Raw genomic sequence first — 15713 nt, 5'->3', positions numbered from 1 at the left:
TTTTATTCTGTTACTGTTTTGACCTTTTTTAATGTTGTTTAATTTTGGTTTTAATGAACCGAAATAATTTGATTTATTTATTTGATTAATTTGATTTATATAAATCATTTTACTCATTTTTTAAACTTGTTGTTTTTTATTCCTTTGCTGATATTTTGTTTTCATTTCTATAATTTCTTTAGTTTTTGGAGGTTTTTTTCGCGCAGGACCCAAAACTGCATCCATTCCACAAGATTGATTTTATTTTTTTAATAATTTCAACATGGTTGACCGATGTGAAAACAAAATCTCAGGCTTGCAATGAATGGAAATAGCAGATCATACTTGTTCAATTTTTGGGCCCTTAGCTCAGTAGTGCCCAGAGGCACCGAGTGGTCTTAGGAAAGCTCTGAGGCTTGGCTAAGTCTGCGCCTAGTGATATGCGACTAATCCGAGGGTTACTTCGAGATTTTGGGTGGATTAGCTAGCAGCAACGTAAATTTTATCAACCATTTCGACCTCGTGTGAGAAGAAGTCTATTATGATGCGGCCTCCTCCGTGAACCGACTGGAATATTTAGATTGTTCAACTCCGAGTTAGTAGCTGGGCCCAATAGAAAAAAAAATATTTCCTTACCAGCCATAAGCATCGCTAACAAACCAGTCAGAATAATGAAAATTTGAAAGTCTTTTCGTTCAACTATTATTTTTATTTTCAATGGTTGGAAAGTTCAATACACAACGAAAAAACAGATTTCAAAACATTTAACCGAAAACTATGCTATATTTCTCCGTAGTGGAGAACAATTTTGGTAAAAACTATTTTCTCTCGATTAGGGAAAAATTGTTTAAAACCGGCTTTGCGCGTGAAGAGCACAAAACCTATAACTAAATTGGTTATGGAGTTTGCCTTTCGACTTCGTCTCATCAAAATCCGACTTTAACTTAGTGACAGGGCTAAGCTAGCACCGGATTGACACTAGATCCAAAAAACATAGATACGGTTTGAGTCAAAACGCAAACTTCCTTAACTAATTTAAACGAAGCTCGTTCGTGATTGGTCTCCGCTAATTTCATGCATCGAGCCGCAAATCTTGAACTGAGTAAATTGTGAAATCAGTTGAAGGCTGCTGTTGAAACCCGTTGTCGTTTTCAAGAGCCCCATTCTTGAGCTGGAGGAGTTGCATTTTACCAAAGGGCCACTACATCTACTATGACTATCATTCGTGAAATTGAACAAGTTTGTGATGAGCAGGACGAGAATTGGTCTCTGGCGGATAATAATGGTGACGTTTGCGCAACGGACACTGTGCTAAAATGTGTTAAAACGTTTTTGATTGTTGTATACATTTCGCCAGATACAACTATTAAAAAAAGCTGGTTTTCGATGCATGCATATAATCTTCGTACACTCGGTAAAATAATCCGATTTTTGTGTAGCAAAATTTTAACACAACATTTAACACTTTAAAATTCATTTCATGGATGAATGCAGAAAGTTTCATATTTTCTCGGGTGCATCACAAGCAACTACATGTGGCTGTACATGAATTAATCATGTGTTTGTCAATTGCTTCAATGTAGAAAGCTGAATATATGCTTCGTACTTTTCATATCACAAACCAATACTTTACTTGATGGATCTAAAATTCTAACTGGTTGACGGGCTACACCAATCCTGTCAGAACGCCTGAACATAGAGGACAGAAGTCCGCAGCATCCAACGAACTTCGAATCCTGTGAATCGCCCATCAAAACCAACTCCAACATCAACGGTTCTTGTCAGATCCTCCATAATTATCATAATTGAATAATTGAAAATTTTCCATTCAAACGTGATTCCGTGGAATATCATTAGTTTTGAATTAACAAATCGAAGTGTGGTCGCCACAATCCATTTATGTTCTTCAGAAGTTTAACTACCAACAGCAGCTCCCACCCCTGATTGCGTCACAGCGAAAGGTTCCACTGGTAACTTATCAGTACGGCCCCGACTAGCAAGCGTAGCTGTGCTGCCATCCATCGGATTATATCTACAACCGGAATTGCCTAAATGTATACAATGATGACATCCCCTAAAGGTATACATCAATGATTATTTTTCGAACCGACGCCAGTAATAATTCGACGGTTAGTACAAGCTTTTATCATTGCAATTGTAACATAAGTAAAGTTAAAAAAACAGAAATAACTCGTTAAAATATGATCTAACTACAATCATTCAACTGAGTCAAAACTGCTGTATCACCATTATGTACTGAACAGAAGAGCACCGGCTTGGTAATAAACCAGATTTTAGTTAAATAATTCTAAATTAATTGAGGTGGAAATGAGAATACTACAGAAAAAAAATATTGCTAAAAATAAGAGTTTTTCACTCTTAGCAAAAAACAACCAACGCATACTCTTAGTTTATAAAACTTTTATTTCAATTACTATTCTTTTTTAGCTTAAAAGGAAAACTTTTATTTTGATTATTATTCTTGATTAATTTAAAAGTTTTACTTTCAACCTAATAGTAGGCGTTGGTTGTTTTTTGCTAAGAGCGGATCACTCTTACTTTTACCAAGATTATTTTTCTGTGTGTACAAAAATCTAGGACAAAAAATGATTTTTTCAAACCACTTGCAATGTTTTTTGTTGGAATTCAATCAGAAATGCAGTAAAAGTATTCTGAAAAAGCTGGTTTATTTTCATGAAAATTTAGCAAACGGTGTCGAGAAAATTGCTTTTGTTTTATTGATTCTCATATCATTTTCACTTCAATCTTAAACAATTGAAGTTAAGACTTTCGTTTAATCATTGATATAATATTTTAAATAAAGAGACTGGGAAATAAAACAAGACAATTTTCTAGATTTGATTTGAATTTTTCTATATTTTATTATTTGGGGGACATATCCGTAATAGCAATAATTTACGTCTTGGCGGGACTTAAACGTACAACATAAAATATATTTTCATGACTTACTCATAAAATCTAAACTATGTACAACTCTTTCCTTACAAACTAATTAAGTTTTGGCTGAGATCAGTTTACAATACTTTCCAGTTTTAGCTACTATACAACGAGTCACAACGGTTCCATCAACTAATAATTTGGTTAAACAGAGTTTGTATTCGCGTTTGTAGGTGTGTGTGTGTGGGTATGAGCGTAGTATGTCTTACCTAAATTATGCGCATTCATAAATAAAAGCAATATCAATCAGTCTTTAAAGAAAGGTTTCCCCTACCGCTGGCTTCCCTGTGCCCCGCTAGCAATTCTATTACACATAATTAGAGGCATGTGTACTGTTTTTCAAAGTGGGTAAGAAAAAAACCAAGCAATTACTTTCCTCTTTGGCTGCTTTGTTCGATCTTTTTTCTAGGTCATAAAATTACTTCTTTCTCTTTCGGCCTATTATCTGCGTTCCGCTTTGGACTACCATTCCTGCCTCTTTTCCCCCCTGCCTAGGCTTTAGGACTAACCTCGTAACAATGGATATAAATTGACATATTCCGCGATAAAGAAAAACGAATACAAAATCAACAAACAAAAGAATCAACTAATTTTGACTCGCGAGTTCTCTTTCTCCACTCTCTCTCTCTTTCTGTTTCTTCCCCCTTCAACCGCTCACGCCTGCGATCAATCGCCGACTGACTAAGGAACATCACTGTGTGAAAAGGTGGGTCAAATGGCGCAACCAAATTACCGCTGCATGATCTCATCGATAGAAAATCCAAGGGATTTTTTCGGGAGAGTTGCTTGAATGCGTGTTCCATGGAGGTCAATCTCATCCTCGTCCTCGTCGTCATCCTCGATGTCTTCATCGACGATGATCTCCTTTTCCGGGGTGGAGGATGCCGATTTTTGCGAAAGGTCCAGGACCGGTCCGTTCGGGGTGACTTCGGAGAGGGAATGGCTTTGCATGTGTGTTTTCAGGTTAGCTCGCTGGTTGAAGGTTCGATTGCAGATGGTACACTTGTGGGGTGCCTCCTCCAGGTGGGTCACCTTGTGGACGGCTAGGGTTCGCGACTGGCAGAATCCTTTGCCACAGTCGGAACATTTGAAGGGTTTTTCTTTGGAGTGGATGTACCGATGATCGCGGAGATGATCCTGCCTGCGGAATGCTTTACCGCAGATGTCACACGAGTACGGCCGCTCGTCAGTGTGGGTACGCTCGTGGATAAGCAGATTGTAGGACTTGGTGAAGTGACGGTGGCAGTACTTGCAGATGAATTGTTTCTTTGGGCGGGAACTGCCATTACCGGTAACTTTCATCGGCCCAAGTGGATTAACTGGTCGGCCAAGGCTCGGGATGCGAGCAAGATCCGCTGGGTAGCCCTGGTGTTGAAAATGTTGCTGATAGATGGCGGCATTGCGAATCCACTGCTGCATCAGGGCGTGCGGATGATGGGCAGCGGCGGCCGCGGTAGGAAGCTGGGCGTAACCGGGCACGGGATAACCGGTTCGGTGAAGATGCTGCTGAGCTGCTGCCGCTGCCTGAGTTTGGAGCCATAGGCGGTGCTGCTGCTGCTGCTGTTGTTGTTGCTGTTGGTGCTGTTGTTGTTGTTGTTGTTGCTGATAAAGGAAAGCTTCCATCGAGTGGGGCTGTCCATGGCCATTGGCTTGTTGCGAGATGAAGGTACTCGGCAGTTCCTGGTGGGGATGTTGATGATGGTGATGAAGATGTGGCATGTGGTGGTGCTGCGTTGGGGACCGGTTATGCTCCATGTCGAAATAGTGCCGCGATGTGATCCCGCCGGGAAGCGAGCTAATACTATCCTCGGTGGGTGTATGCGGTGGGGTTAGAATCGGCGAAACAGTCGACCGAGGTTCTTGTTTAATAGCTGCAAGAATTTCCGGGTGGAAATCTGTAAAAGCAAATAGAAAGGAAAACATTCTATTAGAAACACATTTGCAATAAAAACACTTCAAAAACTTTCTTAAATTTTACACACTTTTTATAAGAAACAAAACGGCATCCAAAATTACCTGGGGATCTAGCTTTCAACTCCTCAATACTGATATCACTGCAGGTTGACGACGACGAATGAATTATAGACATCTTAAAAGTTCTGCCCAAACTGGTTAATCACAACTAGTTTTTTTTTGCTTCTGCTTACTCAATCCAAACAAAGTTCATTCACTATTATCTCTCACTAGAAGCCAGCCAACTGATAACCTTTTGTCCTTTTGCTTTTATTTGTTTTATTCGCCAACGATGGCACACAATCAACGGAAGCACTGCTCACCGTTCCGAAGCTGTAACATAACTAAAGCTGCCGTTCGATATCCTTTGCACGTTATCCTTTCTCCGGCTCAAGGAATCTCCTCCTGTACACTAATACTATCTATGTATAGGTAACACGCACACACACACTATGTCGCACCATCTGATCTACACTTTGCTGCAACCCACTATTGAATCTGCCTTCTCGTGTTTGGCATACCATAAAATAAAACGATCGCACAACTCTCGTAACACGACGTCTAGAAAAAAAGAAACGGTGTCTGCGCTTCGTTGGCTCTATTTTTGGTATAGCTTTGAAACTAGATGTTTAGACAACAAGTTGTCGGTACAAACTGATTTGCTACTAACGAAACTTCCAGGGAAGTCACTTCTGTGCATAGAGCGAACGAGCAAGTGAGCGAGAGGCGAACGACGGTGTGCCTGGGAGAGTGAGAGACTTCCCCACACCTCGTCCGTACCCACCCCCTGTGGCAAAAACCAGACCGTTGGTTGAACGAGCGAGAAGCTACAGCTCAGAGTGGTGGGGGTAAACGTTGACGCCCACTGTGCCACAGCCGGCATACACTCCATCCAATGGCAGCTTTTATGTTGCGTCCCACTTCATTGGTGCCGACGGCAGAGTGTGAAACATTGCATAGATCGCGTGACTGAAACAACTGGCCCGTAGTCCCGTTTCACTCCGGCCACCGGTCGACAACCGATCCGGGTTCCGTTTCTTTTTTTTTTAGTTATTCTGTATTGTATCGTCGTAGTGTGTGCGGATCCTCTTCGCCTTTTATGTTGCTGCCGTGCGCTGCTATGTGCTTCCAGCTCCTGCCGCCGAGAAGCTGCCGAACGGTGGTGCTGCTGTAGCTCTTCTGTTTTTTTGCTTTTTATTATTTCGCCCCTTTTCCCATTCTTTCAGGGACCAACAATCACGCGCACATTCGACGACGTATGTTGTGGTTATTGTTTACCCGCCATATACAGGGATCCTTGTGCCTGGTGTCTCGATGCTGTCCCTGATTGTATGGGGACATTTCGGATAGCTTTCTACCTCTGGCCCGAGCAGGGAAAGAGGGCGAGTCCGTTCACAATTTCTATTCAATTATGACAATATCTACAATGAGGCGACATTTGGCCTTGGGCTACCGGGTACATATGAACTACCTGATTGGCTTGTTTTATCAAATTTAATATGTTGCATAAATGCGTAAAACCAAAAATATATTATTTTAAGTTAGAACTTTAAGATGCTCTGAAAGAATCGGGATCAATTCATTTCAGTGTTTTATATGCGGATAAATTGTTGTTTATACACATCCTAGCAGGGGCAGATCCAGAAAAAATTCGGGAGGGATCCAAAATTTTGATTTTGGAATGAACAATGTACAATACGTTATGCGTAAAAACCTCATTTAATGAAAATTATTTTGGTGATCAAATTTGGTTTGAAATGATTATAAGTTTGAAACAAATATAAAATTGAAACTAATTTAAAATTTCTCAATAAGGTGAAAATTTTCGGTGGGGGTCCGGACCCCCAGGGCCCTCCCCATGAATCCGCCACTGCGATCCTAGACTTCAATTCAATTTAATTTTAGCTCTCGATATCAATACATATTCCAAACACTTATATCGACTACCTCCTAAAAATACAACCGCTCGGAAAAAACTGTTCATAAATTCATGAAAAAAAATACGATTTCGTGTTCCGAGCTGTTTACGAACATTGTAAGTCCTGGTGCTACAAAATAATAAAAAATTAATGTACTTTTCAAGTGATCTGTTGAAGGTTGTAGATCTCGTCAAATACAACACAAAACCACGTTTACTCAATTTAATATGCCCTTAAAATATTGATTTATAGCAAAAAAAAACAATTTTTCAGGATTTTCAACACCAAAATTTTTTCTACAAGGTCATTTTTCAACCGTTTTTAAATTATCTAAGTATTTTGTAAAGTAGAAGAAATAACCTTTCCAACGGTATGCTATGTTATGTCCTTTTGTTAAAAGTACTATGTGGGTTTGGGACAACAATATGAAAGTAACCATTATTTTGCAATTTTTTCCATAAAAACGAGTTTAATCCACCAAACAGTGTAATGAGACATTTCTTATAACACTTATCCCTCTCTTCGGATATTATAACGATTGAGAACATTTACAACATGATATTTTGCGAGGTTTTTGATAACATGGGACAGTGATAGGTCTCAGAGAAACGTTCAAATGAACATCTTCGGATATTATGTCGATCAAATTAGCATGGGACATCATCTTTGCGAGTAATGTCGAAAGTCAAATCAAAATAAAGGTAAAAATACGAAATAAACGAAAAGAATTACCTTTAAAATAGGTTAACTATCCACTTAATACTAATGCTTTGTGAATAAAATAATTAAGGAAAAAGTGAATTTCCTTTTAGGGACTAGGAATATGTGCTGGCCCAAAAAATTATATCGATATCGAATTTTTCTGAAAGTGACCTCATAGTGAGCAACATATTTCGGCACTGGTTGTAAAAATGATTTTGATTTGAACCATCATCACTAATCATAATGGTTAAGCCACAGAGAACAGATGTACATCTTCTGAATTCAACTTGTGTAAAAATCTCTAACGGTTTCGAAGGTAGTTGGGATATCTAAACCAGGTGCGCTACTGTCGTCATGTTTTTTAGTGACTGAGTTCGACTGAATTGACATCGGTTATACCTCTACCCTTTCAAACCATTCCGCAACCGGTTCGGACTTCTGAGTGGATTCAGTATGGAATCCAGCTCAAATGCATCAACCGATTGAGTCGGAATCGGTTGTTTCCTTGAAGCCATTATCCATTCGGATAGTTGGGATAGGTTGGTGTGGCGGCGCTAGTGTTTTATCGTATATAAATTCAAATGTTTACACACATTTTATTAATATATTTGTTCGATCATGGATATCTGTTCTCTGTGGTTAAGCCTTTGATAATATTCACACAACAACTTAGTAATATTCAGACCTGACTGAGTATACTAAAAACTTTAATTGTGTTTTCTCTAAACCACATTTTTTGCAGCGGTCGAAAATATAACTCAAATAAATATTTTTTTATCGTTCAGAAATTTTCACAATGTAATCGAAATTGCTTTCCACAGCAACATACGTAGGATTTCATTTTTTTCGCATTTTTTAAAAAAATGCAATTTTGTATCAATTTTTATGAAATGTTCAGCGTTTTTCTATTAAAAAGAATGCTATTTCGCGAAAAATCAAAATATCGTCTTTCTATCGTTCTAGGGAATCGAAAAAACTTTTGTTTTTGACTCCTAAGTCAAAAATTACGGAAGATAGATTCGTGGACCTTTTCCAAAAAAAACTAGTCTGTGTGAAAATGTTGTCCAGCCACAATATTGTGTTGAAAACACTTGACACTTATAGTTTTTGTACATCAAAACTAGTATTATAAATCGCATTTTACGGGATCTCGATTTATCTTTACATTGAATTAAGTAAAATTTCCGCAATATGGCTATGTTATCGTGCTCTACAGTAGTGTAACCTCTTAATAATATTTTGCAATCTTGTTTAGCCCTCAAAAAGGCAAGGGGTCTCACAGGCCCAGCTATATACAGTTTTCTAGTTTCGATGGACCTGTAAATTGAAATACAAATAATCGAGCGCTTTCGGGTTTTCGATGAGCTGGCTGATAAAACGCCAAAAAAGAGGCATTTGGTTTCATTGAGTCTTAGGAGCGAAGTTTCTTTAGGTCACAATTTTAGCTTGCCTTTTTGAGTGTTAGAGAAAATAATGCAATTTTCTAATCTTTGTCGATTCGCTACATATATAATCCTTTGACGAGGTGTCCTGCTATACAAGATCGAAAAATTTAGTTTTTTTTACTTATGACGATAGATAAATCACAACAATATATGTAGATTTCTTAAGATTCTAACAAACATTTTAACCATTTCTGTGTCACGTTAGTATCACAAATTCATATCAAAAAATGAAATTTTAAGAAGATTGTGGAAAAATGGGTACGGTACGGCAAACAAAAGGTATACTTACTAGGGTGTCCCAAAATGACATCATGTTAAAAAAGTCATCGAGCTCACTTCTTAAATGAAAGGTTAGGGTATCAGGACCACTTTCTTCTTCGGAGTGAATTGGCTAAAACGCTCCCTACTGGTGGCGAATTTTGATTTTTTGAAAAATGAGCCGATTTTGGGTAAAATTACAAATTCATACTTGTGGAAGTGCTTCTGAACTGTCTTAGATTTTTTTCAGCATTTTTTTTATTTTTCTGAAGATCAAAATGGAGAAGTTTGGTTAGTTAGTTTGTACAAATTTTGAAGTATAAGAGTGGCAGAGCCATTAAAACTTAGTAAAAAGTGTAATTTTTGGTGTTTTTCATTAGTTTTTCTTCAAAACTGGGTATCTACAAATTTTTAAAAGTATAGAGAACACTTCAAATAGTTGAGCCGAATACAGGGGCGTAATTTTGTTGAAGAAAGTGTATAGCCACGGTAAAAGGGGTATGAGTTATATAAATTTTTGTTATATAACATTCGACATTTTTATCAATTCCTCAAAAATAATTTTGTTCCAAAAAATAAAACAATTCAAATGTGCTTATTTTTAGAAAAGTTAATTCACCATAATTACTTCTTGGAGGCTTTTTTACAAAAATTATCGTACTACAACGCTGTATTCTGTTGTAAACTAGAAGATACGCTGCATTCTGCTGTTGAAAATACAAAGCCTTCAAAATTGACTATTTCGAAATTGTGTGATCTAAAACGTAAAGATAGCTTTTTCAACATTCACCCCAACCTTCTGCATTTTTCTTCACTCTAATGTACCTAACATGGGAAAGAGACTTCATATACAAAATCTGAATACGTTAATCAATTCGGCACTTACTTACCACTAACTCGAAATATTTGTTTAATTTTCATGATTTTCAACCCCACTAGGTGGTTATTAATATACTAAATAATTTTAAAAAAATCGTCAAATGCTCATAAAAACCGATTCTGATGTAGTAGAGACAAGAAGAAAACGCCATTTTTCATCAGTTTTCCTACTATTTTACGAAAAATAAAATGCAGACTAAGCACACTGAAATTGTTTTATTTTGTAGAACAGTGCTATTTTTTATGAATAGCATAAAATGTCAAAAGGTTGTCTAGCAAAAACTTGAATAACTCATACCCCACTAGCCGTAGCTATACACTTTCTTCACCAAAAATGCGCCCCTATATTTGGCTCAACTACTTGAAGTATTTCCAATACTTTTAAAATTTTGTAGATATCCAGTTTTGTAGAAAAACTAATGGAAAACACCCAAAATTATACTTTTTACTAAGTTTTCAAGGCTCTGTCGCTCTTATAATTCACAATTTGTGCATACTAACTAACCAAACTTCTCCATTTTGATCTCCAGAAAAATAAAAAATGCTGAAAAAAATCTAAGACAGTTCAGGAGCACTTCAACAAACATAAATTTGAAATTTTTCCCAAAATCGGCCCATTTTTCGAAAAATCAAAATTCGCCACCAGTAGGGAGCGTTTTAACAAATTCACTCCGAAGAAGAAAGTGGTCCTGATACCCTAACTTTTCATTTAAGAAGTGAGCCCGATGACTTTTTTAACATGATGTCATTTTGGGACACCCCAATACTTACTTATGTAAATTGGAAGTTTTGTTGTTTCACTGATATCAACCGTAACTACCAGCTGCACTTTTCCAGTAACGAAATATTTCTTTACACCACCATTTTGTGAAGTTTTTCAATTAAAAGTTTTATTTTAGCTTCCCAAATGTGTCTATGTATCTTCCCCTTTCAAAACATCTCGAGAGCAAGCCTCTTTTTTGGCTCCCAAAGCAGTCCACCTCCTTAAGGACATGCTGAATAGAGCCACAAGGTGGCAGCTAAAATGGCCGCCGTCGTTTCTGCTTCTTCTTTTTATTTCATCGTCAAAATCAAAACATTACATTGGCGCGCAAGACAAAATCTTTTGTAACTTGAATTCTTATATCAGATTGCTTAGAAATTGTATCATTGTATGCAGGCATGTTAGCACAAGCTGATGAATAGATTCTCTTCACGGAATTTTGATTCGTTTGGGAAATTTGTACCTTTATTTTTCAAAACAAATGAAACACGTGGTGCAAAAATCAGTCAGCTGATTGCTGAACGATACGCTTGTGTGCGTGCCATCTCATATCGGTATAGTACTTTCTAACCGCACACAGATGCTGCACGTAACCCGAACATAGCCGAACATAACCGAACCTTTGTTGTGATTTTGGCATCGCTTCACCTTAATTGTGCCTATTAATTTGGGGCACTTTTTTAATATAAATTACCCAAACAAATTAACGAATGGAAGAAGCTTCGCCAAATTTTGAAAGAAACCGTGAAGTTATTCTTTTAACTAACTACCAAAAATGGTGTGGATCGATGTAATAGACAAAAGATATCCTCAAAAATAATCCCCAAGTAGTCAGTATTCGAAGAAGTTTCTTGTGGACGAGTTTATAATGACTTTGGTTCCACTTACTTGGAATCATTTATTTCGTTTCTTGTTTTCCGAAATATGATCCAGATTGATCTGAGGGTCATAAGTTAGAAAATTAGCTGCCAGAAGATACTTGCAAATAAAAGATTGCACATTGACAAGTGATCAAGACACAATCAGATTATTTGAAATTGTTTGGTGCTTAATCCTAGCAGTGGCAGGTAGAAAAAGAAGTACAAAATATGTCCTGATATCATCCTTTTTCGTTTTATCGAAATAAAATTCGGCTGGTATATTAAAACGGATCATTACTATATTGAACAATAAATATCATGTTATAACTTTTAAAGCATACAAGATAGACACTTGATGTCTTCAGCAAAGTTGTTCGCAAAAGATAGAGCTATAAATTTGCAGAAGAAATCATATCAATATAAATAAGAGCTTTAACAAAATTTAATGAATAAATCTCCCTTACAGGGGGATTAATCAGTAAAAGCATAATATCAAAAGAAAGAGCATATAAAATCCAATAACTTCTCTGAAGCTATTGACCTCAACTTAACCGTTTTGGCGGTTATAGTCAATTTCATGTTTTTGGTCTTATTTCTAGATATTGAGAAGCGGTAAGAATCCGTCATCTGTATTTAATGTTAAATATCTTCTTCGCTAATAGCCCAATTTCAACAAACTATAGTTCGTTCGAAAGGTATTCGTATAAGCTGTCCAAAGATGTATAAAGTGTTTATCTATGTTGTTAATTTCGACAGAAATTTAAAAAAAAAACTTCAGGAAGTACCTTTTTTGGATTTTCAAACATCCATATCTTAGAAACTAAGCATCAGAATGGGTGGGGTGTATGGTGTTAAACCCCACAGCCTTCTCTTGGCTACGCCGTTGCTTCCAGTTATTTATATCGCTTTTCATTTTACGATATGTTTCAGATCGATCCGATGGTTCTAAGTTAGAAAAATTGCAGTCAGAAGGTTCGCGCATACGAACATTTTTGCACTGATAAGTTATCAAGTTCATTCCAGACAACTTGGAATTGTTCGATGATTATTTCTAGCGGTTGTAGATAGAAGAATGAAATACAAAATTCGTTTTATCGAAATAATGTTTGGCTTATTTAAATTGATTATTACTATATTGAACAATAAATAGGCGACAAAGGGTAATCCACAAACAATAAGCCATAACTGTTAAAGTATTCAAAATAAATATTTCATGTCTTCAGTAAAGTACTTCGCAAAAGTAATAGCTACAAATTTGCTGAAGACATCATTTCAATACAATCACTTCCAAGAAAATTTATGAAAATATCTCACTCGTAGAGGGATTAATCAGTAAAAGCACAATACTGAAAGAAAGGGCATATTACCTCCATTAAATTCTCCCAAGATACTATTGACCTAAAATTAGCCGTTTTGGCGTTAATAATAGATTACATGTTTTAGTCATATTTCTGGCTATGGGAAATGATAAAAATTTGTCATCCGTATTTAATGTTAAATATCTCTTTTGATAATAGTCCGCTTTCAACAATCTATAAATTGATCGAAAGGTATTCGTTAAAGCTATTTCAAAATTGATAAAGTGTTAATCTATACTCCAATTTCGGCAGATAATGTAAAAAAACTGCGAAAAACGCCATTCTTACACATTCAAACATTCATATCTTGGAAACTGAACATAAGAATCAAAAACAAATTAATAGCGTTCTTACTGTTTTTTAGTTCTTTCATTTAAAATTGGTTTGGATACGATCGGTTCAGCCATTGCTGAGAAACACGAATGAGAGTTTGTCCGTTACATACACACAGACACACACAGACATTGTCTCAAATCGTCGAGCTGAGCCGATTGGTATATAAGACTCGGCCCTCTGGGCCTCGGAAAAAATCTTGAAAGTTTGAGCGAATTCTATGCATTTCTTTTATAAGAAATGTAAAAAAACCGATTTAATCCACCAAACTTACATACCTTTCCGTTCAGGCTAGAGCCTTGTTTTCTCTTGCTGTATGCAAAAGCCGTCTCCACTGCACTCGGTCCATTGCTGCTTGTCGCCAGCCTCACAGTCTTCGAAGGGTCCGCAGGTCGTCCTGTATGTGGTCGATCCACCGTGCTCGCTGCGCGCCCGACTTCTTGTTCCTGTAGGGTCGCCCTGGGTCGTAATCCACCTAACAGTGAGATGAGACATTTCTTACGCATACCACTGTTGAATCATACATTATTTTGCAGACCTCATGCGAAGTAGGTACTCAACTACAGATGGAATGAATACAGTTTCGAGTCTTCGCGCTAATAAAACAAACTGAATAAATTATAGAAAATCTAAAAAACAAATTAAATTAAAGAATTAATGAGACAAAAAAGGAAAAACAAGTTACCAAGTTCATGAAATGAGTAGGATGATTAATACAAATCGAATCAAAAAATTAAATAAATAAAATTAGTTCAACTCTCAAATACAAAAATATACAACATTTCAGTTCGCGTGAGCCCACTGTGCCATTACGGAATAGTACCTAAAGCGCTCACATATTGTTTCACCCATATTCGCTGTATTTCGGTGTTATTCTGAAGTTAACTTATACCAACGGTAGCATAGAGCTACAGTGAAGTTATTGCGTGTGAAGGTTTGCAGACAATCGGCCAATAGGTGCCTAAAAACGTAGGAAGAAACCCAGTGATAACGTGTGTGCAAGCAAACAATCGCGCGCCATCGCTCCCCATTAAAGTGATACACACAGCAGCGCTGTTGTTCGACCGCATCGCTACGGTGCTACTGTAGGCCATAGAAGAATTATCTACCGAAAATAGTGCGCAAATATTTAAAAACGTGAAAAGTCGTTCTGCGTTCGTGGTGTTTTTGATAGAGAATTTGTTGGGTGCTTGATATAAGGAGTGTGATCGTGATAGTGCTTGTCATACTTGGTACAACATAATCGTCGCCCATGGGGGCGAACGACTCCCCCCCTCCCGGGGGGGATTCAGCTATATCGACAACCTTACCTCCATGGATGCAGCAAGACGAGAACAGAATCGCCACCCAAACCTTGTTACTACAGGCGGTGAGTACTGCCAGTATAGATATTAGTACAGTCCTTACACCCACCCATCCCGAGACTAAACTTCCTTCAAATCCTTTTATAATAAACCAAACGCTACAAAAATTACTCAGTTGTGATCCAAGAACAGTTGTCAAAGCCTCCAAGGAAGGAAGAGGTAGTCGGTACGTTTTACGGACTTCTTCAAAGACCACGTATGAAAAGCTTCTAGGTTTGAAACAGCTAATCGACGGTACCCGCGTTGAAATAATACCACACCCTAGCCTCAACTTCTGCCAAGGGGTGGTATATGATGTTGATACCATTGATCTTGACCCTGAAGATCTAAAAAAAAATCTGGCCTCCCAAGGTGTAGAAAACGTTCGTCGAATAACTAAAAGAATCGACAACGAAATACGGAACACTCCTCTCGTAGTCCTTACATTCAAAGGATCAACACTACCATCCCACGTATACTATGGTCTCATTCGTCTGCCAACTCGTCGATATTATCAAGCACCATTGTTGTGCTATGGTTGTGCCAAATATGGACATTCTAGGAAAAATTGTTCGGAAACCCCAATATGCACTTCGTGCTCTCAGACCCACGAACGATCGGACACCAAAAAATGTGACAAACCAAAATTCTGCCGAAATTGCAAAGGGAATCATGAAGCCACCGATCGGAACTGCCCTGTCTACAAGGAGGAGGAAGCGGTCATAAAACTCAAAACCGACAACAATCTCACCTACGGTGAAGCACGAGCTGAAATGAAGAGCTACAAACAACCAACCACCTACGCCAACCAAACCAGATCCAGTGATATCGAAAAAGACCAACTAATCAAGGAACTACGAGAAGAGTTAAACGTAGCACGAAAGCAAAATAGTGAAACAAACGCCCTGCGTCAAGAAGTGATGAACTTACGCAAACAAATGGCCACCAGCCAGAAGAACAACC

At 37.7% G+C, this 15713-nt stretch overlaps 1 protein-coding gene across 1 annotated transcript; it reads right to left on the bottom strand.

The window, feature by feature from the left end:
• Positions 1-2874: 2874 nt before the first annotated feature.
• On the bottom strand, positions 2875-5531 carry LOC131678913 (protein odd-skipped). The gene is made up of 2 exons (XM_058959347.1): positions 4954-5531; positions 2875-4832 (listed from the first exon to the last, which is right to left on the bottom strand). Exons 1-2 carry the CDS (start codon positions 5024-5026, stop codon positions 3667-3669), a joined length of 1239 nt encoding a protein of 412 aa, XP_058815330.1. The 5' UTR covers positions 5027-5531; the 3' UTR covers positions 2875-3666.
• Between the last annotated feature and the right edge of the window lie 10182 nt (positions 5532-15713).

Source organism: Topomyia yanbarensis, chromosome 2, assembly GCF_030247195.1.
Source record: "Topomyia yanbarensis strain Yona2022 chromosome 2, ASM3024719v1, whole genome shotgun sequence".
NCBI lineage: Eukaryota > Metazoa > Arthropoda > Insecta > Diptera > Culicidae > Topomyia > Topomyia yanbarensis.
Note: the sequence above shows the minus strand (reverse complement) of the source record. Positions and strands in the feature narration are given on the sequence as shown.